Source organism: Grammomys surdaster, unplaced genomic scaffold (assembly GCF_004785775.1).
Source record: "Grammomys surdaster isolate TR1022 unplaced genomic scaffold, NIH_TR_1.0 100, whole genome shotgun sequence".
Lineage (NCBI taxonomy): Eukaryota > Metazoa > Chordata > Mammalia > Rodentia > Muridae > Grammomys > Grammomys surdaster.
In genome coordinates this window covers 3394363-3416028 of record NW_021604579.1, presented here as the reverse complement: position 1 = coordinate 3416028, position 21666 = coordinate 3394363, and the positions used below count along the sequence as shown (strand labels likewise).

General features: G+C 52.6%; 1 protein-coding gene across 2 annotated transcripts in view; it reads right to left on the bottom strand.

Annotated features, from left to right (window-relative positions):
* The window catches only part of Ptprf (protein tyrosine phosphatase receptor type F), an 80744-nt gene extending 60194 nt beyond the window's left edge, over positions 1–20550 (bottom strand). The window contains exons 1-3 of one of the 2 annotated variants that reach the window (XM_028786269.1): positions 20338–20550; positions 13829–13908; positions 6481–6616 (exon numbers count right to left, since the gene is read on the bottom strand). In XM_028786269.1, the coding sequence (XP_028642102.1) occupies positions 6481–6571 (91 nt within the window). In that variant the 5' untranslated portion in view covers positions 6572–6616; positions 13829–13908; positions 20338–20550. The remainder of the gene's footprint in view (positions 1–6480; positions 6617–13828; positions 13909–20337) is intronic. The other variant, XM_028786263.1, reaches the window with a different exon arrangement.
* Positions 20551–21666: the final 1116 nt, after the last annotated feature.

Here is a 21666-nt window from a genome sequence, read left to right as displayed (position 1 = left end):
CACTCTTGACCACTGAGCCAGCTCTCCAGCACCACTTCTGGTGTTTTGTTTTGGTTTGTTTTGGTTTTTAAGGACATGTATCAGTGGCAGGCCTTCACCCAGGGCAGGCAGTCACTTGTTAGCATCACCAGTCCTTCAGGTCAGGAGGTCCATTATTACCCTCATTTTAGAGAAAGGGAAACACATGCGAGTGGTGAAAGGAACCAGGACCAATGAGTCAGTGTTCTGAGGTGGAGCTGGGCTTCAACCAACATTCTAAATCCTAAACTCACTTTAAATACCTGTGTCCTCCCCAGGAACTCGGGACTCACCACAATCTGTTCCTAGGGACTAGGCCGAGCAACTCAGAGGGCCCAGTGCAGGGGCGGGAAAGACATGCAGGTGACCTGGAAGTTCTAAAGTCCTTTCTGCCTCTACCGCCCCCAGCTGCCTCTAGAGAGAGGCATAGATCTTTCCTAGTTTGTAGAATTTAGGGAAACTGTCACTGTTGCCTGTACCTGCCTGACAGGAGGCCCCCTCCAGGGTCTACTGAGGTCATCTCTTAACCCCTCCCCTACCCCAGTAGCTTCCAGCTCCCCATCTGCACCGCCACCGACTCACATGCCATGTTTCCTCCATGGGACAAACTGGCTGGCTGAACAGGCTGATGGCCCTGCCTCTGTCACCCCCACCCCACCGCCTCTATTCTCTATTTCTAAAGCCAGAGAACAAGCCTCCTCCTGATCAAATCTCTCCAGCAGCCTCCCACTGCTCTTTACAAAGAGTAAGTTCCTATCACTGCAGACAAAGCTCTGCCAGGTCTGACCCAACCACTCTCCCAGAGTTCTGGCTTTAGAGCCCTGAATAAGCAACGCTCCCTGCTGCCTCAGGGCCTTTGCGTAAGCTGCACCTTCTGCTAAGAGCCTCTTAAGACTACCCCTTACCCACTAACCTCCTAAGTCATCTTTGAACATCATCTCAGAAAACTATCCCCTATCGCCCCCCCCAGCCCCCATTAGCTTAGTCCATGGTTTTAAGCTCGCTCTGCCTCCCACAGTATCCCCACAGTTCACAGGAGGCTACAGCCTTCTCACTTTTTTGGTGTTTAATAGTTGCTTCCAAAACAGACCGTAACCCTGGGCAGAACAGATTCCATGTCTTCTGCCCTGTCCCACTGTCTCACCCAGTTCCTGACACCCGGGGTGTAGGACAGAGGAAGAAAAGGACAGAGGAAGGAATGTGAGAGAGGTGTAGAAGGCTGGGGCCTCACATACTCCTTCCCTCTAGGCAAGAGAGAAACCTAAGGAATAAGTGCCCCTCCAGGTCCTGCCTCAACGTGTCTACAGTGAAACTAAAGACTGGAACCTGAAGAACCAGAAAGTCTAGGAGTGTGCTGGGGTGGGGTGGGGTGGGGCTTCCCGAGCCAAACAAAGAGCAGAGGCTGGGCAGGAGAGTCAGGTAGATCATGAGCAGCCAGGAGGAACAAGCCTGGAAGCTGTGTGGGGGCTGGACTGTGCCCAAGGCCCAGGGCTATCAGGGAGGTAGAACTACTGCTCTCCCTTGGAGGCTGGAGAAGAGCCAGAGTGCTGCCCAGGACCAGGCTGGCAGTGCTACTCCAGTCCCAGGCTACCGAGGACTGGGGCCCCTTCTATGCCTAGGCCTTGCCTTGCTTCCTACTAAGGGGACCCTCACAGAGGCCCAGGACACCTGGTTCTTCCTCATTCCAGAGCCCTAGCTAGCCTTGGATCTTCCTGTTCCTCAGGAGACTTTCAGAGATCTCAGTCAAATCTTGACTCTACACTCTCTCCCCAAATTTGCTCCTGCTAGCGTCTCTAGATTCATCCTTTTCCATTTCAACAAGTATCCTGTTTTGAATGCACTCATCAGAGGTCAAGCACTATGCTGAGAACTTAGCTTGGGTCCTGGTGTACTTACCCACCATCCAGCCCTGCCTCTGTGTATACTCTGCATTCCTTCTTAGCCCCTCTTCCAGACTGTGGAAGTCTGTCCCATGCCCCACTGCCAGCTGGGGTGCCAGGCAAGTAGGTAAAGCCAGGTTGCTGTGGCCACTCCGCCCTGGGCCTTATCAGTTGTTGTTGTTGTTGTTGGTGGTGGTGGTGTGTGTGTGTGTGTGTGTGTGTGTGTGTGTGTGTAAATGTGTGTGCATACGTGCCATGGTGCACATGTGGAGGTCAGAGAACAACTTGGGGAGTCAGTTCTCTCCTTCCAGTACGTAGATTCCAGAGACTAAAACAGCCTGGTGGTGAGTGCCTTTACTTGCTGAGCCATCTTGTTGGTCTATGAACAAAACTTCTGAACCAGAAAACAGGGTGTCATCTGAACAAGCAAAGAGCAGCTTTGTGTCACCCAGCCCTGTGGGTAGCTACTCACAGTAGGATACCCTGGGCCATTCTTTACATGTCAACAGCTGACCCTGTACATGAGAGGATGTCACCAAAGAGAGGGGCTGGCTTGGGCTAGAGAGAAGCACACCCCCTGGAGACATCTAGACATGCAACTCCAGAGACAGCTAAACTGGGCCACCTCCAAGGCTCCTCCACAGGGACACTGATTGCTATTTTGTGCCGCCCCCGAGGGGCACATATACACAGGCACATAAACAGCGCTGCACCCGGAAGAAGAAGCACACACAGCACTTTAGGACTACGAGGGCAGGGGAGCTGCTGGAGAGGTGATTTCCCAGGCCCTGAGTGGCTAGTGAGCTGGGGACTCAGTTAATGAGCTCCTGTGACTGCTTCTGGCAACCTTCCCCAGCCCTGTCCACTCAAGGGCAATCCTAGCTCCAGGAGGCACTCCAACAGGGGGAGAACTTAATAGGTGCCAGGTGCCTTGTCCGTGTGACCTCAGTTAACCTTTACAGGTAGGAGTGATTACCCCTGTTGTGCAATAGGAAAACAGACTCAGAGAAAGCACTTGAGCCGGAAGCTCCGGAGGGCAGGGTCTAGCCAGGCCACCCGTAAGCATGATGGGGCGGGCCCTGCCATGTTCCAAGGTAGGAGCTGTGGAGGAGGGGAAATGGCGAAAGAGACACACACACTCTTCAGTGTCCTGCATCTCTGCTTCACACCACCGACCCCTTCAGCTACCAAGCACCTCGCTCAGCTTTAATGCCAGCAAATAACCTGGTCAGAACCATTCCATGCACCTGGTCTTAGGGGATCCTGTCGCTGGCCTGTGCTGTCTTTGGGCCTCACTCTGGCTTTCTCATAAGCAAATAAGGCCAGGGGTATGACTCTTTCTTTTGGCCAGTCTCAATTCCTCGTTGGGCAATGCGCTATGTTAGCAAATGCCCACTCATCTTCAGGGGCCCTCTATTCCAGGAAGCCTCTCAAGATATTCAGGCTACTTACTGCCTGTGCCAGCGCTGCCCCAACCTGCCCCCACTGTTCTGTTAGTTCACAGAATTGTGCCCAGCTCGGTGGGTTCTGTCTTGTGATGGATGGGTCCCGATGGATTCTTTCTCCTAGCACCTACCACATGAGATCAGCAGAAACCTCTGCCTGAGGACTACACCAAGATCACCTCTATGCCCACATCCACGTATCTCCTCCCTCCCACCCCCAAGAAGGCACAAATCCCTGGGGTGGGGAGATGAGCTGAGGGAGGTTCCAGAAGTGTGCGTGCATGCAAGCAAGTATCCCTTTGTACCCAGGTTTCCACTGGAGCTGACTAGGCATCAACACTAGGCCTCCAGGCTAACTCTTGGCAGCTGCTTCTCTCCCCTGCTTCTCTCCACTCCCCTCTGAGGCCAGGCCCCCCATTCATTTGTCTCGTTAAGAGGCCTATAGAAACACATTTGTCCGCTCTGCGCTTCACTGCTCTGGTCGTCAATTCTCTGGGGGCACCCGCCCTGCCTTCTGCAGCAGCCCTGTCCATGTCTGGCTGCTTGCCCCTAGTGAGAAGTCTTACAAGTTCAGTCCAAGGCTGGCCACGATGGGGAGAGATTCAAACAGCAAGTGTAATTTAAAAGTAGGCTGGAAGGGCAGACCCTGACTCCTGAGGTTGGCTTACCACAACCCCTAGCTGATGGCTCTTAGCCTGGGACAGTGCCCAAGTCATGGCACCTGGAGGTGCACCCTTAGCAAAGGCAGGGTCTCAGCCTTCACTGGTTACAACCTCCAAGCCCCTGCTTGGTCTCTGTAACCAAATTACTAAGGAGCCAGCAGGAAGATCCTGGAAATCTACCCTAGAAGCAGCTCCACCTCACTCCTCCCAACTCCTGTGCGGTCAGGATTGTCCTGCCCCTTTTATTTATTCACCAACCCAGCTCCAGACCCTGAGCTGGAAATGTCTAAACTCCCAGGACTCCCAGCCTGCCTAGGGCAGATAGACCAAGGGCAAAATGCCACAAGAGCAGGCTATGAGGACTACAGAGGACCAGAGCATGACCACACTGTTACAGGAAGCAGTGACAGTTGAGTCAGACCTGGTCATGTAAAGGGAAAGAAAACACACCCCTCCACCTTGTTTGTTTTTGGAGACAGTCACGTAGCCCAGGCTTGTCTTCAACTTACTATGTAGCCAAGATTCTCTAGAACTCTTAATCCTCCTGCTTCCAATTTTCAGACGCTAGGAATACAGGCCTGTGTCATCACACCTGACTGTGAAAGTGGGAACAGAAAGCATGAAGAAGGCCTGGACACAAGGAGCTCTGTGCAGCCGAGAGGAGAGAGCATGGCAGATTCCAGGGGAAGAGAGACAGTGAAGGGTAGGGTAGCAGAGAGTCAGACACTAAACTAAAGCTGACCCTGCAGGCAGTTGGGGAGCAAAAGGATGCAACCTGATTCTCACTGTGGAATAGAGAATAGGTTCGGAGGGAAGGGACTGGAGGCACGGAAACCATCAGGTTTCCTGATGCACACTCAAACTCAAGCAGAAGACGAAGGAGGCTTGGCAGGAGGGGGCAGAGAGAGCGCAGTGGATGCATTCCAGAGACACTCAGAAGCTAGAGGCCACAGAACCTGGAGATGGATCACATGTGGGATAAAAGGAACAGAGAAGCTGAGAGAAGGCCCAGCTTTCTGACTTGGTGACCAGGTAGACAGTAATGCTAGTCACAGAGAAAACCAGGGGGCAGACAGGATGGTGGGTCTGAGAGGTGCAGGCAAGGGTGTGCTGGGTCAGAGGGAAGATGGAGAAGGCAGTTATTCTCCTAGGCCTCAATGTTTCTCAAAACTCAGTGGCATGTCTCCCCTGCTGTCTGGGCCCTGAGACTATCTGAGAAGAGTGACAACAGTCCTTCACCAATCAAGGGCCACTGGCTATGTCAATGTCAGTCACACCTAGGGTGCCAGGCCCCTCCCTCTCCTGCCCCTGCAGCTCCAAGCCCTCTCCCATCAGCCCCAGCCAGGTCTAAGGATCGCCCCCACACTCCTCCTTTCTAAAGTTTTCCACCTGACTTCTCTTCTGGACCCCTAGCCCTGCACCCCACTGGCTAGACTCTCCAGAGAAAGGCCCTCTCCCTCCCATTCTCCCCTACCCAGGGCCCAGCCTCTGAGGACAAAGGGAAGGGTGCTCCAGGGCCACCCTCTTCTATGACTGGCTCCTGAATTATTAATGAACCATTTAGATAGAGCCCTGGTGGGACAAGGCTCTTGTCTAGAGACCTGGAGGGGATAGAGGGATCCCTATGGCCTGTTGTCCTGGGGCCTGACCCCTGGGTTGGCCCTGGACTGCCTCTGGGTTCAAGACAGGCTGGGAATAGCCCCTTCCCCCAAGGGACCTCAGCTCCGACCTTGTCCCTCCCCCCAGTCTGCAGATTGGCTAAGCATGTCCTGTGCTCCGCCTCCTACCAGTAACCAAGCAGTGGTAACCATGGTGACAGGGCGGGCTATGGCCAGTCTTCTAGTGCCAGGCAGGGGGAAGGGCAGCAGCAGGGAAGAGACCAAAGTTCAGAGTTGGATTGGAGTAGGGGACAAATCGTGCCCCCCCCCCAACACACAAACACACAGACTCAGTTTCATTCCCTGCCCCCTCCCTCCTTCCTGCAAGCCAAGTGACACAGTCCTTGCCCATTTTCCAGGGACTGCAGGCCTGCCTCAGGGAAGGATCTGGGTAACTGAGCTTCCTCCCTGGACCTGTGGACATGTCTGGTACCCTGCTTTCTTCTACTCAGGGCCTTCTACAAGGATCTGCAATGTGGACAAAGCACATGCCTGTACATGTCACACAAAGATCACATGAATCCAAGACACAGCTCCCCAGCTCTATATAACAGGGTCAGGCTTAGACATGCACCACTCTGCAGAGCCTAAGGGATCCCCAGGTGCTCGGCAGGATGCTCAGAGGAAGTAGGAGCAGGTACTCCTTAGAAGGGGGCTTTCCCAGTGCGGGTCTCTAGGGCAGGAGGACTAGAGGGTTATCTATGGTCATCCTGATTCTTTTTCCTGTGACCTAGTCCCGAATTGCACTCTAGAAACCTGCTAGGAGGTAGGTCACTTTTCAACATGGTGTATCTGTATGGTGAGGAGTCAGACTTACTGTCGCCATGAGCACCTGCCATCAAACCAAGCATCACGAGGGCAGGCACAAGGGGCACCATCCTCCTCCCTGGGGCTGGTTCCGGTCCCATCCAGGGTTCTAGCTCCACAGCCAGCCACAGCCCAAGACAATCCACCTGTAATGGAGAGAAGGGTAGAGCCAATTAGCCAGTGTCCACCTGAGTTCCCATTGTTCATGTGCTCTTCCACTCCCTCACCCCTGCCCACCCTCCTTGCCCATTCGGACTGAGTTCAGCAGTCCCACACTGGACTGTGCAATGGGTGTCCAAGCTCCCTCACCGCTGAAGGTCAACCCATCCTATTGAAAGAGTGCAGAGGCCTTCAGGGCACCTAAGCATCTAAGTGGCAGGAGGGAGAAGAAAGCTGATTAGAAACTAGCATGAGGGCGGTCCATTCCAGATCTCAAGTTTCCAACCCACACCATTAAGGGGATGGGGACAGGGAAATGGAGTCAAAGATATATAAAGGTTGGGACGAAAACCAAGCAAAACCAAGACAGAGACAGGAACAGAGAGCAGCCAGGCAGGTTTACACAGTCCAGGGACATCTCAGTCCCTGGGGCATTCTGTTGCTCTTCCTCGGAAAGTAAGTGGGCAGACCCCCAGCACACTCAGCAAAGGCCCCAGTACACAGACTTAGCAGCAGTCAGTTCCACGTCGTCAAGAGGCTCACAGCCAAAGCCACAGCCCGTCAGGGCTCGCCAGGACTGCTCTCTACAAGTTACAGTTGCCCTGCTTGGTCACTCTCAACCTACCCAATTCCCATAGCACCTTCCTATCCCAAAGAAACTATAAAGAGGCTGGGATTGGAATTCTAGAGCCTGAGCTTCCACATCCACGTTTCCTCTTCCCTTGTTCCGGGTATCCAAAGCAGATGAGGGAGAGCTGTGCTTGGGGCTAGCCGAAACCTTCCAGACCTTGCTCACCCTCCTGTCTCCTCTTCCACTCTGCAAACCCATGCTGAAGCCTTTCAGTGGCCACTATGTACTGGAGACACCTCAGCTCCATGGCTGGGCTTCTAAAGGTTCCTGTTCCATGTTTCCTGCCTGGAGGCTTAGGTGACATACAGCAGTGCCCACCAATTCTGCTCACACTGCCACATACAGGTCATTGGCACATGGCCAGGCTTCACCCATGCTCTGAAAATACAACAGGGTATAATGGAGGAGTGATATTGGACACAACTTAGTGTAGCTGAACCTTTGCTACTTTGTAGGTTCTTTTTCTTCAGCCCTTCTTACCCTCCTTTTCTTCCACCCTCTCAACCCCTTAACATAGGAGAGAGAAAAAAAGGGTAGTGTAGTGGGGAAAGGGGGCAACATTCTCATTAGACTGCTTGCTTTCTGCTGAACAGGGTGTCGAGCTTCTTGGGGCAAGTTTGATCTTTGCAGTCAGGATATCTAATTTCTTCTTCTCATTACTTCTTTGTGCACAACTACTTAACAAACAGCAACCAACCGACAACCCACCCCACCTCTCTGGTATTTATACCCTCTGAAAAGTCCCTCTGAATTCCAAATATCATGAAATCGCAGAAACTATCTGCCACTGGAAAAATCACACCCCTACTAGAGCATGAGGTAAATCATAGTCAGCTGTTGTGGACAATATGAAGCTGCCCCATATCCCACCCCTGGGATTAAAACAAAAACATTCCCATAATATATATATATATTTTTTAAAAAAAGCAAGAATAAAAACCCCACAAATTTCTCACTACATCTTGGGACCCCATGGGACCCCACAGTGCTAAGAGAATTTTCGAAGTAGAGGGCAGGTGAACAGGAGGGATGGAGTTCAAACATGGTTCTGCTCCTCCCTGGGACTTGAACCCTTATCTGAACTTAGGACAGTCAAGTTCATGAGGTGAATGGGCAAAGGTAAGGCAGGTGGGGCTGTGAAGTGAGTCAGGGGCTAGAGACCGTCGGGAAGGGGAGATGTTCCTGTGTCAGAAACTTTCTGTAAGTAAGGGGTAAGTAGCAAGAGCCATAACACTACACACACACACACACACACACACGGTATAGTGTCCAGCACTACTTATTCCAGGCTGGGAGTTCCTCTGAGGGACCACAGAGCTGAGATGGTTCAGTCCACAATGAGGCCATACACTGCTATGTCAGGATGGGGGTCCTATACTGTTAAAGTCTTATCTGGGCTTGTTCATCACAGCACCACGGTTATCTTAGTGTGGCCATCAACACATTAGGCGGTGAACTGCCTGGCCAGGTTACCATGGGAAGGAACACTGTCCTCAGACAGGACCCTAGCTTTGGTACCGTTATCCCAGGTACAACTCAGAAGTGTGACACACCACAGTTCAGAGTGGTCTAGGCAGGTTTCATGGATGAGACATCACAAAAGCCAGAGTTTAACTTCTGTACTCAAATATTCCAAGCACATTTCCCCACCCCCGGCTCCATATGGTCAGCACAAGTATCCTGGGGACACATCTCCCTGGTACGGACATAAAGGGATGAAACAGAATAGATGTTTCATGGTACAAAAATGCACAGCACAGTCATCATGGGACAAAATTCCCCAGTACAATTACAGAGCCTTAATCCCCTGTAGCTGCCTGAGTATAGCAATCGCAGCATGGCTAACTCCCAGGTGCGGATGACATCGTTGGGGGTACACAGAGGGTACAGACATTTACAGGTACAGCTGCCTGATAAGAATATCACAGGAATGTCCACAGAGGTGTCACAGACATGGGATGGGGGTGCCGATATTAACTATTAAAGGGGGACAAAGCTCCTCTGAGTAAAGCCACCATAGTGTCTCACCCCCAGAACAGGGAAGGGAAAATCTGGCCACAAGTGTTATCTGAGCCCAATCCCCAGTATAGCAAAGCCCAGTGGCTCTAACTTGGGGATTCAAGACCCCTTTGTATGTCTGGCAGAGTGTTCAGAACACTGTGTACACTTCCACATTGTAGCAAATAGGCTCACAAGTTGAAAATAGGGGCCAGAGATGGCTCAGAGTTAAAGGTACTGGCTGTCCGAGGACTTGGATTCAATTCCCAGCACCCACATGACAGCTCACAACTGTCTAACCCCAGTTCTAGAGGATTCAACGACCTCCCCTGCCCTCTGTGGGCACCAGACACACACATGGTACACAGACATGCAGGCAGGCAGACACTCATATACAGGATATATTTTAAACTTTTTCTTTTTTCAGTTGAAAATCTAAACATTCCCCCCCAAAGAGAGCTGCTCCCAGGGGTCCTTGAATACAAGGCCACAGACAACTAGAAACACCAGGGGACCCGGGGGACAAACAGGGAACTGCTCTGACAACCACAGTCTCCTGAGCTAGGGCCTCCCCCTCTCAGCAACTCCCACCCCTGGACTCTGGGCACCGAGCCTGCCCCAGGTGTCAGGCAGTTCAGGCTGCTCCCAGCTCCAGGGCCTCCTCCCTCATCAGAAGAGAGGTGAGCAGCCCTGAGTCCCAGGCTTGGGCTTAAGTCTAGATGTTGGTCCTGCCCACACCGGGGTCTACAGGTCCCCTGCAGAACGAGTCTGCCTTGCTGGACTGCCATGGCCTCATGCACCCACCCAACACAGTGGTGCTTAGAACAGACAGTCACTCCACCAGCATGGACGGGTAAGTTTGTGTCCGGGACAATACAGATAGAATCAAGGCCCAAGCACTCGGGCATTCAAGCTCATCTGCAAATTGCACTGCGGACCGTCGGTTCTACCGAACTGACACACTTGGTCAGGAAAACAATTACGTGGCATATGATATTATAGGATATAATTGGGTGTAATTTTTCTACATTCAGAATGGCTTTGATATATCTTTTTTCCTTGCTACACCACTGTAAAGCTGCCAACTGCCCTTTCTTAGGAAGAAATGTCCTTTATTCTCAAATTTTGTCCTTGGTGCTAAAATATCCTTTCTTGTATGAAGTGATAGGGACAGCAGATAGCAGTTGTTTTTTTTTTTTTTATAATGTCCTTACTTGGCAAAATAAAAAAAAAACCTGCTCACCCCCTGTCTGGCCCTAAGCACTTTTGGAAACTGAACTGTGTGGGAAACCGAAGAGCCTGGGAACCACTGCTCTGAGGAAAGAGAGATCAGCAGGCACAACACCAAGCCACAGGAGTTGTGTATGCGCCTCATGGAAAATGTGTGTCACTTCCATGAGGTCCACCCTAACCATCCCTTCCAGGGCCAAAGAGGACCCCCAAGAGACCATGTGACGCCAGGACCTAGGGATTCCCGGATGGAAAACAGCTGGGATCATTCTCAAGGCCCCCCTCATGAATATGCAAACACAGATTGATTTGTTTCCCGTGGGCATGAGTTATTATTCACAAATATTAATTAGTCTCCAAATACCACCTGTTCCTCCAGCCTCCCCCACCACTCCTCCTCAGGCCAGGACCCTGGCACCCAGGAGACTGGAGACCAAACATGGCCACAGGCAGAAGGAGGAGTATCGGGGTTCCACAGTGTGCTCAGCCGGGGCTTAAGTAACAAGATGCACACTGGGCCGGGAGAGCTGTGAGCTGTTCATCTTCTAACCTGTGGCGGCAGCTAACCGAGCCCTTTTGTCATGTCCTGGACAGTTCACTGCGTGGTACTGCAGCAGCAGCTGCTGAGGCAGAAACAGGCCTTGTCACTCTTGGGAAGGGAAAACCAACATGTTTCCAACTCTCACCAAATCAACTACTGGATTATGATGGGGATAAATCAGAGTCTTATACTTGACCCAGGCCCTGAGAAGGCAGCTGGCACGAAGGAGCCTGAGACTGTCTTACCTCCTCCAGCCGGGCTGCCAGATTCCATGTGAACAGCCAGGAACAACATCCCCTCCCACTCCAGTATTAGGGATCCTCTAACTACACTGAGGCCCCTTTTGTAGCCCTCGACTTCTGTGTGTCTGGGGAGTCAAAGGGGAAACCACGGGTGTCAAGATATCTGTGAGTGGCAGCCAAGACCCTAACAGGGGCCTCGTTCTGAAACAAACAAAAATCAGAATAGGCTCTTTCTACAGCTACAACCCTCAGTCTTTTCCTCGAGGGTGTGGGGTGGGATACCTTAGATTCATGTTCACCATGTTTACTGCCTCAAGGCCTCTATACCCCGTGTTCCCTCGACTGCGAAAGATGCTCGTCTTCTGCCCAAACCACTATCCCCTTCAGAACCGGTTCAAGGGATCCATAAACACGTCCTCCAAGTGACTCCCCCTAGGCTTCCAGGTTTGCAGTTTAGTGAAATCACAGAGAGGTGATACAAACTTGTGGTTCTCAGTCCAGGGTGACTCTGCCCTGCCACAGGATGTGAGGTAATGTCTGGAGACATCTTTGTTAGGACTGGGGATGGAGGTAGGTGGTACTAGCTAGCATCTAATGGAAGAATCCCAGGATACTTGAGACATCTTACAACACCAGGCCAGCCCCACAAAGAAGTATCACCTTGTCTAGAAAGTTTACAGTATCACACCTCAGACACAGGCAATCCTATCCTAACCTCCCTGATGTTCACATCAGCACCTTCCTGGTCTGCCGACTCTCAAAGCATCTCTCTCTACCCCCAAATTAACTCAGCCTCCAGGAGCAGGGCCCCATACACACCCCATCTCCACCCTCCAGACAAGCCACTAACAAGCCGAATCTCAGAACACAAAGAGCTCTTCTTTCCCAGCCTCTTCTGGACTTTTAAGGAGATCGGCCCCCTCACCTGAGGATAGACAGAAGGGCGCATGGTATCCTTACACCCGTTCTCCCCAGCTGACCTTTCCAGTCTTTGGAGGCCCCCTTATCCTGCATAGCCAGCCCTACTGCCCGATTCAGCATGAACAGTCCTCTCCATCTAGACCAGATCCATTTCTTTCTTTCTTTCTTTTTTTTTTTTTTTAATGTATTTGTTATAATTGTGTGTGGTTACGCGGGGGTCAGAGGACAACTCTGTGGAGTCAATGCTCTGCTTCCACGTTTACCACTGGGTTCTGGGAATGGCTCGTGGGCTGTCAGGCAGCAAGCACGTTTACCTGCTGAGCTCTTCACTGGCTCCAGATCAATCTGTCATGACTTCCTCTGTTTAACCATTTATCTAGAACTGTTCAATAAATAGGCGAAGAGGTATGGGGTCTTGCCTTCAAGAAGCTTACAGAGAAAAGCCCACCAAGCACAAGGACAGCCTGTTATCCAGGTCAGCAAATCCCTGAAGGCCCTTTCTTCATTCCAAACACTCAACTTGTAGAGAAGTTTGAATTTACCTCTTCTCTATCCCAACTATCCCTCAGTGGGCATCCTGCCTTCTGTCATCACCTTCCAATTCATCCTGAACACAAGCCAATGGTGCCTTTAGCTCACAAAAATGCAAGCCTGGGGCTGGAGAGATGGCTTAGCAGTTAAGAATGCTTTAAAGCTCTTGCTGGGAACCCAGGTTCAGTTCCCAATACCCACATGGGGTTCACAACAATCTGTAATGAATCCAATCCCCTATTCTGCCACCACGAGTGCCAGGCATACACATATGTAGGCAAACATATACATAAAATTAAAATAATCATTTTTTAAATGCTTTTTTGTTTGTTTGCTTGGTTTTTTTGAGGCAGGGTTTCTCTGTGTAGCCCTGGCTGTTCTGGAACTCACTCTGGAGACCAGGCTGGCCTCGAACTCAGAGATCTGCCTGCCTCTGCCACCACTGCCCGGCTTTAAATGCAAACCTAATCATGTCTGTGGGGTGTGCTCTGTCTGCTGCTGTTCTGCAGGAGGCACCACTAGCCAGTGTTCCGAGAATGAACTGACCGAAGAATGGAAGGGTGCTGTTGATGTAGGAGCCTTCGATACTTCCAAAGCCCCCTTAGGAAGACATCTACAGCCTTCGGCCTCACATCCAAGGCCACCATGTAGACTCTTAACTCTCTGACCTTGTTCCCTAAAGCTCCAGCCCACTGCCCTGAGTACCCTGCTCCTCCTCCCATACGCCTCAGTTGACAGTCAGTCTGTTTTCCACACAGAAACATGGTGAATGGAGAAGCAGGCAGACTCTGGTGTCATCTGGAAGCCTATGTCACACCTACAGCAGCTGATGAACTTCATCATTCCCAACCTCCCTTTGTCCTCCATGCTAGCCAGACAGCTCCCCTCCCTCACGTCCTACCCTCCACCCTTCACGGTGGCCTGTCTTTCCCATCTCCCCAAATAACGCTCCGATCCCTCTGTCCCTCATACCACCGTCTCTCAGCCATGTGCACACAGGACAGCCCGACCACAACTTTATAGGCATCTCACAGCAAAATCCAAGTCATCCAACCCAGTCCACAGTCACCCCTGCAGCCCTGGCCACACACTGGGGCATACTCACCGGGTCTCTGCTTGCTTATACCAGTCACTCTCGCTGGGCAGTCAGCACTGAGGGCAGGGCACCAGGGCCTCCGCTCCTTCCTGGACAAGGAGGAAAAGATGAGAAAATGTTAAGAATTTCATTAAAGCAGAATATAAACAGACACAGACAGACTTTTGAAACTTACTGTTTATACAGGGAAAGGAGAAGCAAGTTACAGATCTGTTGGTACCGGCTGACCCCCATTTAGTAAGAATACCCATCTGGTTATTTCAATGCATTTGTTTGATGTTCTGTAAGCACCTACTATGTGCCTGCCCATCTGTCCACTTCCCATGAACTACCCAGGCCAAGCCAGACAATGGGTCTGAATTCCGCAGTGATCCTGAAGGAGAGCAGTCGCCCACCTACCTCTGGAATCCCCACCCAGCAGTTTCTCTTCTCACTAGCCAGCCACAAGAGTGCCCTCTTCCAATCTTCCAGTGTGCCCTACTTTCTCCCGTCTCGAAGCCCTGCCCATGCCAGCCAGTTACCACTCAGAGCTCAGATCCAACAGCACTTCTCGGGGAAGCTTTCCATGACATCGTCAAGTGCATGCCTGGACTTTGCCTCAAAGCAATGGCCACAAATGTATTTATTTACTTACATGACTCTGAGTCACCAAAATAAGTCCAATAAACACATGGGGCACACTTTGCCTGGCTCAACTCACTATCCCCAATGCCCAGCGGGAACCCAGCACATAGTAGGTGCTCAGCCATGCTAAGAACATGAGTTCACAGGAAACAGCCCAGCCTGGAGGACACGCCCCTGCACATACATCAGCCTTCAAAGAAGCTTCAGGAGCAGTATTTATTTTTGACTTTCTGCTTCTCTATAATTTCTAAAATGAAGGTGTGCCCCTGGATGCCTTCTCTGCTGGCACACACGGCACTGTGTGTGCTGGCCCTGCCCCTTCCTTCTAAAACTACTACTGAGCTCTTGCTAGCAATGTGCATGGTCCTGGTAGGGCAGAGCTTAGTCACCCCCATATCACTCATCACTAGCTCAGCTACTCCGCTGGTGCCCACTGGAAGCATGCTGCACCCCATTCAGGACTCCTTCTGGGCCTCACCCCACACTCCAGTCCTGCCACCTGGCTCTTCTCTGAACAGGAACCTGTGCTGTGGGGGAGGGGGTGTGGGAACACCCCCAGTGACCCAGGACCGATGCTCACTGTCCACAGACTAACAACCTCCACACACACCTGCCCTCGCTTTCACCTTTCTTTTAGATTGATTTGGTGTGTATGAGGGTTTTGCCTGCATTATGTATGTGTACCATCGGTGTACATGTCTGATGCTCAAGTTCAGAAGAGGACATGAGATCTCCTGGAACTGGAGTTATGGATGGTTGTGAGCCACCATGTGGGTGCTGGGAACCAAACCCCAGGCGTCTGCAAGAGCAGCCAGTGCTCTTAACTGATCTCTCTCTCTCTAGTCTCTGTCCTCACTTTAGACTGGTCAACTCTGGGATGCTAGGGAGTCTTCTTAGATAAAAAGACACTGCCTCACCCAGATCTTACCAACCCAACCTCTACAGACCCACACATCCCCTGCCAGACCAGAACCAGAGGCCCTGGGCCTTAGGATGCCAGTATAGACTTCCTACCCCCAGTCCACCACATTTCTCCACAACATTCCCAGTGGCCTCTGCTCCTGCAGCAGGCTGCCAAGCAGGTCTGGCCAGAGAAACCAGCTTCCGAGTTGCAAACTCAAAGGCCCGTTTGTCTGGAAATGCCTGCCCAGCCTCACAATGCTTGCTGTGGGGCTGTTAGCACCACCGTTGCTCAGGAACCCAGGCAGAGGAATAGTGTTCAAGGCACCACATGGTATCACACCCCATGCCAGCAGGGATAGGCTCTACCTAAAGCGGGAGCCTTATCTGAAGGGAAGCATACATCCAAAATGACCATGAGGCAGGTCTCTGAAACACACAGGACCTCAAGGCTACCAAGACCCTAGGGAACACAGACCAGCCCACGGTAGTATTCTAGAACAATGCACACCAGTCTACACCAGTCCAGGATCAAAGAGCCCTAACACAGACTATCAAGCCACCTTTAGTCGGCCACCAACAGTCCACAGAACCACTGCAAACCCACAAGGGGACAAGGCCTAGAACAGTCAGGATGGCCAGCCACCCAGAGAACAAACCGTCATAGGCATCTGGAAGCCAGACTGGGTAACTGGAGAGGACTTCAGTGAGGAATCACTCTGGGTTCAATCCAGAAAGGTCTCAGACCAGGCTTAGGTAACAGCCATGAGCAAGATCACATAGAAGGCCCTTGCATCAACCTGGCTGGCCTCGGTTGGGCTCTGCATCACCTGCCAGGCTGAAGCCCAGCCCACCAGTGGGACCAGGAACAAGTAGAAACCCAGAGCACAGACACAGACTGAAGCAACCTCCAGGCAGCCCTGGGGCAGCATCACAAACAGTCCCCAGAAGCAGCAAACCTGAGTCCTCAGACTCAGAGGCCCAGAGCACAGAGATCTGGTGCATCTGGACCTTGGAGGCAAAAGCAGAAGAAAGAATCTTGGGAGGAAAAGGACATTAAACCACGGAAGCTGCCCTTCCTCAGAATCCTCTCTATCCACCTCAAGAACTGTCTTCTCTAGGGCCCCACCTCCAGCCTTCTCACGTCTACCTGTGCGCTGAAGGTCAAATACGCTAGTACAAAAACACAGTCCCATCAGTGAACATGAGGCTGGGGGACAAGGTAGCTGCTCCCCAACCCCTGCCTGGTTGAGCACCCCACCAGTAAAGCCCCAGTCCAGAGCAGCCATGCAGGTGACTTTGCCTGGCCCGTGTGTGTTTCCAAAGACAACTCTGTGACTTGGTGATCCTGATGGAAGAGTTTATTTTCAGCACAAACATCAAAACAACTGCTACCACTGAGCGCCACCAATACAAGAAGTGAGGCCCTGTCTCAAACACTCTGTGCTTACCTTTAATCTGCCTAACAACCCTACGGGACATGCAGTTTCCTCATACCCATTTGAGAAATGAGGTTCAGAGACGGTTAGCAAGCTGTTCAAGGTCAAGTCAAACTCCAGCTGTTCATAATGTGGGCTCCTGGCCACTGTTGACAGCTGCCTTGCCTGAGAGAAGTCGCTTCTAGCCCTCATGTAACTCCGGGTGTCTTTCTTTGGCTTAGACACTACCCTCATACTAAAACCTCTAATAGGATCCTGTACCTTCACCAAAACTCAAGTGCTTCAAAGACAACACACGGGGTCTGAGCTCAACATCCACCCAGGCTCCACCTTTCCTCCCCAGGTCCATAGCTCAGGGACTTCAGTGAAGCCTGGGCCCCTCCCTCACTCCACATCCCACCAATCACCCTGTCCTATCAAATGTGCTTTCTCTGTGGCCTGCTCCTCCTCCCTGACAAGCTAGCTTTCTCTCACCTGACTTTCTGCATGCAGCATCCTTCTCACTCAGATCTCCACCCAGAACTTTCTATAGCCCAGAACCATCTTCTAGGAAAGCAATCTGGCTGTAGCGTGACCCACGGTCTCCATCCACTCAAACCTTAAGCTACTGGTTTCTTCCCTCTGGGTTTTCAGAAGTCACAAGTACCTCACAGAACATCCAAGGCCCTGTGTAATGCTGTGTCTCTGAACACACACCACAAAAGATAACATCTCTCAATCTTTACTCATACTGTCTAAACTTTTTAATTAACTAATTAATTAATTTTGCAGTGCCGGGAACTGAATCCAGGGCCTCGAGCATGTTAGGCAAGGGCTCACCCGCTGCGTTATTTCCAGTGCTACTCATAGTAATTTTCTTCCTTCCATCCAAAGCATCCTTTCTCTTTGTCAACTGGCAAACTCCTACTGATCTGTCAAAGCCCACTTCAGAGAGCCCTTCCTTAATCTCTGAGACTCATCTTACCCTGAACCTGCAACCCTCCCCATCACAGGAACTGCCTCAATCTTCTCGAGTCGGCTTGGAGCGACAGTTGCTCTATGTGGCTAACACTCCCGCTTCAGCAGCTGCTGAGAGAGGCTTCCTTTTCTACACAGCTGCTAGTCCCACAGGAAGCAAGAGTGCCAGGCCAAAAGTGCCTAGCCCTGTGCCTGGCACACGGACAGCAATCAATAACAGGTTACTGCATCACTTTCGCTTTCCCACCAAGTGCCTGCTGACTTGCACAGATACACAGTTCTCTTGGCTTCTCATAGCAGCCCTGGGGCCCATGCTACACTTGATTCTCATTCTACAGGGGACTGAACCTAAGACCCGCAAAGAGATCTCTTTGCCATGTTATTCTGGAACATAAGAGGTTGTTCAGGCTAGGGGCTACCTCCTCCCGCTGATGGACCTCGAACTGACTCCCAGTACAGGTGACTGAGAAGTATAGAGAAAGCACAAAGCACCAGGGGCAGTATCTTGCTACACACCAATACAACTCACAAGGCAAGGTTTTCAGCCAGCCTACCCTTGCTGCAGTCCACCCCACCCCAGCAAACTGCTTCTCCAGCACCCAGAACTAAAATCCTCTTCCCATAGCCCTAAACACATGAGCCTGGACAGAGGGAAGGTTGGGGCAGGGGGTGTGCAGCTGTAAGACTAAGGAAGGGAAGAATCCTATTAAAACTGTCTCCATTAAAGGAAGGGAAGAGGAACACTGTAACTCAAATTAAACAAAACCATGAAGAAACCGAATTAGAATGTGCAAGAAAGTATGTGTACAGCAAGGCCTGTGACTGAGTGTGCAGGGCACACAGGTGTGCCGTGTGTGCAAGCACAGCAGGTTTCTGCAGGAGGGCTCCTCCTTACAGGGAAGGTGAAGTGCGCTGGCAGAATGGAAGGTGAGCTGAGAACCAGAAGGAAGGTGGGAAGGTGGGGCCTGTGGGGTGTGTGGCCTGAGCCCTGGCTGAGAATGAAGGCTTGTTCTTAAGGAGTCGTTGGAGCCTTAGGCAGATTCACATAATCTGTAAAAACAGGGATTTTCATGCTCCCTGAAGCCAGAGTTAATATGGAGCCAAACAGAATCCCCCAGATTTCCTGTCAGACCTCTCCTCTGGATCCTATCAGATACCTGGTACCTCCCAAAGGATCCCAGACTGGGCCCTTCATCCAGGAACTACCACTGCGCTTCCTTTTCCAGGCCTTCCAACCATAAAACACTTTCCTGTATTCCCAGGCCAGAGCCAGCACCAGGTTACTCACGATGCTACCCTGGTAGCTTCAGAAGCAGAAGTAGAGCCTTCCTCAACAACAACCCTTGGTCATCCAGCATCCCCAGGCCGGGCCTGGCTACTCTCAGGGTGGTCCTCCCTCCCATTCCACAGCTCGGGGCAGGTAGGGCTCCCACCCTACCTGCTCAACTCTGGGGCCCTGCAGAGGGAGGGGGTGAAATGGGGAGAAGGGCTAGCCCCTCCCCCTCCCGGGGTAGGAGAACCAGAGGGGCCGCATTCCAGAGAAGTGGGGGAGGGGGCCTGACAGAGGGGGATTCAGAGACACCAAGCAGAGAGACACCTAAGGAGGGAGCTACAGAGACATGGAGGCACAGAGGCCGGGGGAGAGGGAACAGGGAAACCCGGGGAGAAGGAACAGAGAGACCCAGGGAGAAGGAACAGGGAGACCCGAGGAGAGGGAACATGGAAACCTGGGGAGAGGGAACACAGAGACCTGGAGAAAGGAAACACCGAGACCTGGGAAAAGAGAACAGGAAGACCTGGGTGAAAGAACCCGATACTCAGGGAGAGAACACGGAGACTGGGAAGGAAGAGAGACCCACGGCTGGACAAGCTGGGACCGCAGGGAGTAAGATCGGGAGGCAGTGAGAGACACAGGAAGCCAGAGACACCTAGGGAAACCGAGAAAGGCGCCGAGAAGAAGACGCGGGCGCAGAGATTGGGGACCGGGCACACCCGAACGGGACGGGACGGGGCGGGACGCCGGGAGGCGACTGAGTGAACTTTCGGAGCGGGTCCGAGCGCACCCGTCCCCCCGGGACGAGCTGCTCTGGGGCCTCAAGGGCGCCGCTCGGGGTGGGGGTTGGGACTGCCCGGCCGGCCCCTCCCCGGCCCGCGCTCCCCACGGAGAGCAGGGAAGGGGGGCTCGCAACTCACGCCCCGCTCGTCCCGGGGCCGCACGTGCGCCCGGTTGCCCGCGAGACCCGGCGTCGGCTGCGGCTCTTCCGCCGGCGGGGAGGGGGCGCCGTGGGACGGGGAGGCGGCCTGGACCCGCCCGGGGCCGACGGGGGAGGCTGAAGGCCGCCCCCGGAGCGCGACCGCGGCGTGTGGGGAACCGGGCGCCCACCGGCGCGGGGAAACTTTGCATGGGGGGCGCGGGCTGCGGCTCAGGTGCGGCGGGGGTTCGGTCGAGATCGCGGGCGCGGCAGGTGGGGGCGCGGCCCGGCCTCCGGGCGCCCCCGGGCCCGCCCCCGGCTCAGCACCGCGGACGCGGGGGCAGGGTGGGGATGGCGCGGAAGGGCCGCGCATCGAGGGGCCCGAAGGAGGTTCGGGGTCACTCACCGCCTCTCCGGGGGCCGTCGGTCTGCATGTCCCCCCCTCGAGCCGCTGAGGCCGCTGTTCTCAATCCGCCGCTGCCGCCGTCGCCCGCTCCCGCCACCGCCACCTCCACCTCCACCTCCACCGCCGCCTGAGCAGGAGCCGGAGCTGGAGCCGGAGCCGCCGCCTCTGCCGCCGCCGCCACCGCTCCCGCGCCAGCTCCAGCCGCGCGCGCCCGCCCGCCCGCGCCCGCGTCCCTGCCCCTGCCGTGCGCGTCCCCGGCGCCGCCCCTCCCCTCGTGCACTCTCGCTTGTAGAGGAGTGGAGCTGTAGGCCCAACGAGGCTGCAGACCAACCCCAAGTCTAAACCGCCTGCAACGCCAAAATTGAGCTTAAACCTCAGTAATGAGCGTGGATAGACCCAAACTCTGACACAAAGTCCAGAACCTCCCAAATCCTCACATGAACCCAATACTTCTCTAGGGTCCCCGGCCACCAATAAAGCCCTTTGAACCTAATGTTGAGTCCAGACCCCAAAATTTGCCTAGCAATCAGAAAAAGTAGTAATTTTTAACTGAACCTCTATAATGTATTGACTCCAATTACAGATTCTAACACTAAATGACTTCATTACTTCTACCTGGCCTAAGTTTGATATTAATAGCAGCCCCAAGCCCTGATCTGAATGGAACCCATTACAGATATTGAGACCCCTTATCTCCAAGAGAATCCTAAGCTAAGGCAGCTGCCTCACACTGTACCCAATGCTTTCCTGTGTTCTAGTCTCTGCTTTATTTCTATTCCAGGTAAGGACATTTCCTCACTGGGATTTTTGATTTTTTAAAAAGGATTTGTATTTATTTATTTATTTATTTATTTGTGTGTGTGTGTGTGTGTGTGTGTGTGTGTATGTGTTCACCTGCAGGTGCTGGAGTTACAGGACGGTGTGAGGAGCCCAGTGTGGGTGCTAGGAACCAGACCCAAGTCCTCTGCCTTGACTGCTGAACAACCTCAACCCTGAAACTCTCAATTTCAATAGAAAATTTGGAATCGGGTCACAGGGGGCAGAGAACACACCCTAATACAGACACTGACCTCAATACCCCTCCCCTCTTTGTGATCATTTAGTCCAATAATAGTCCGACTCTAGTAATTATGCAACCCAAGATAAGACTGGCTTTGCAGAAACTCCACACAAACCTTTACCTCTACACTGTTCTTCCCCTGCGCTCTGACCTCAGGTCAACCCCACCTAGAGGCTGACCAATATCCCAACATCTACACTAACTCTAGCAGATATAAATTGATCCCCAGTCTCGAGACCCAAGTTCAGTATAAGCCTTAGCATTGAATT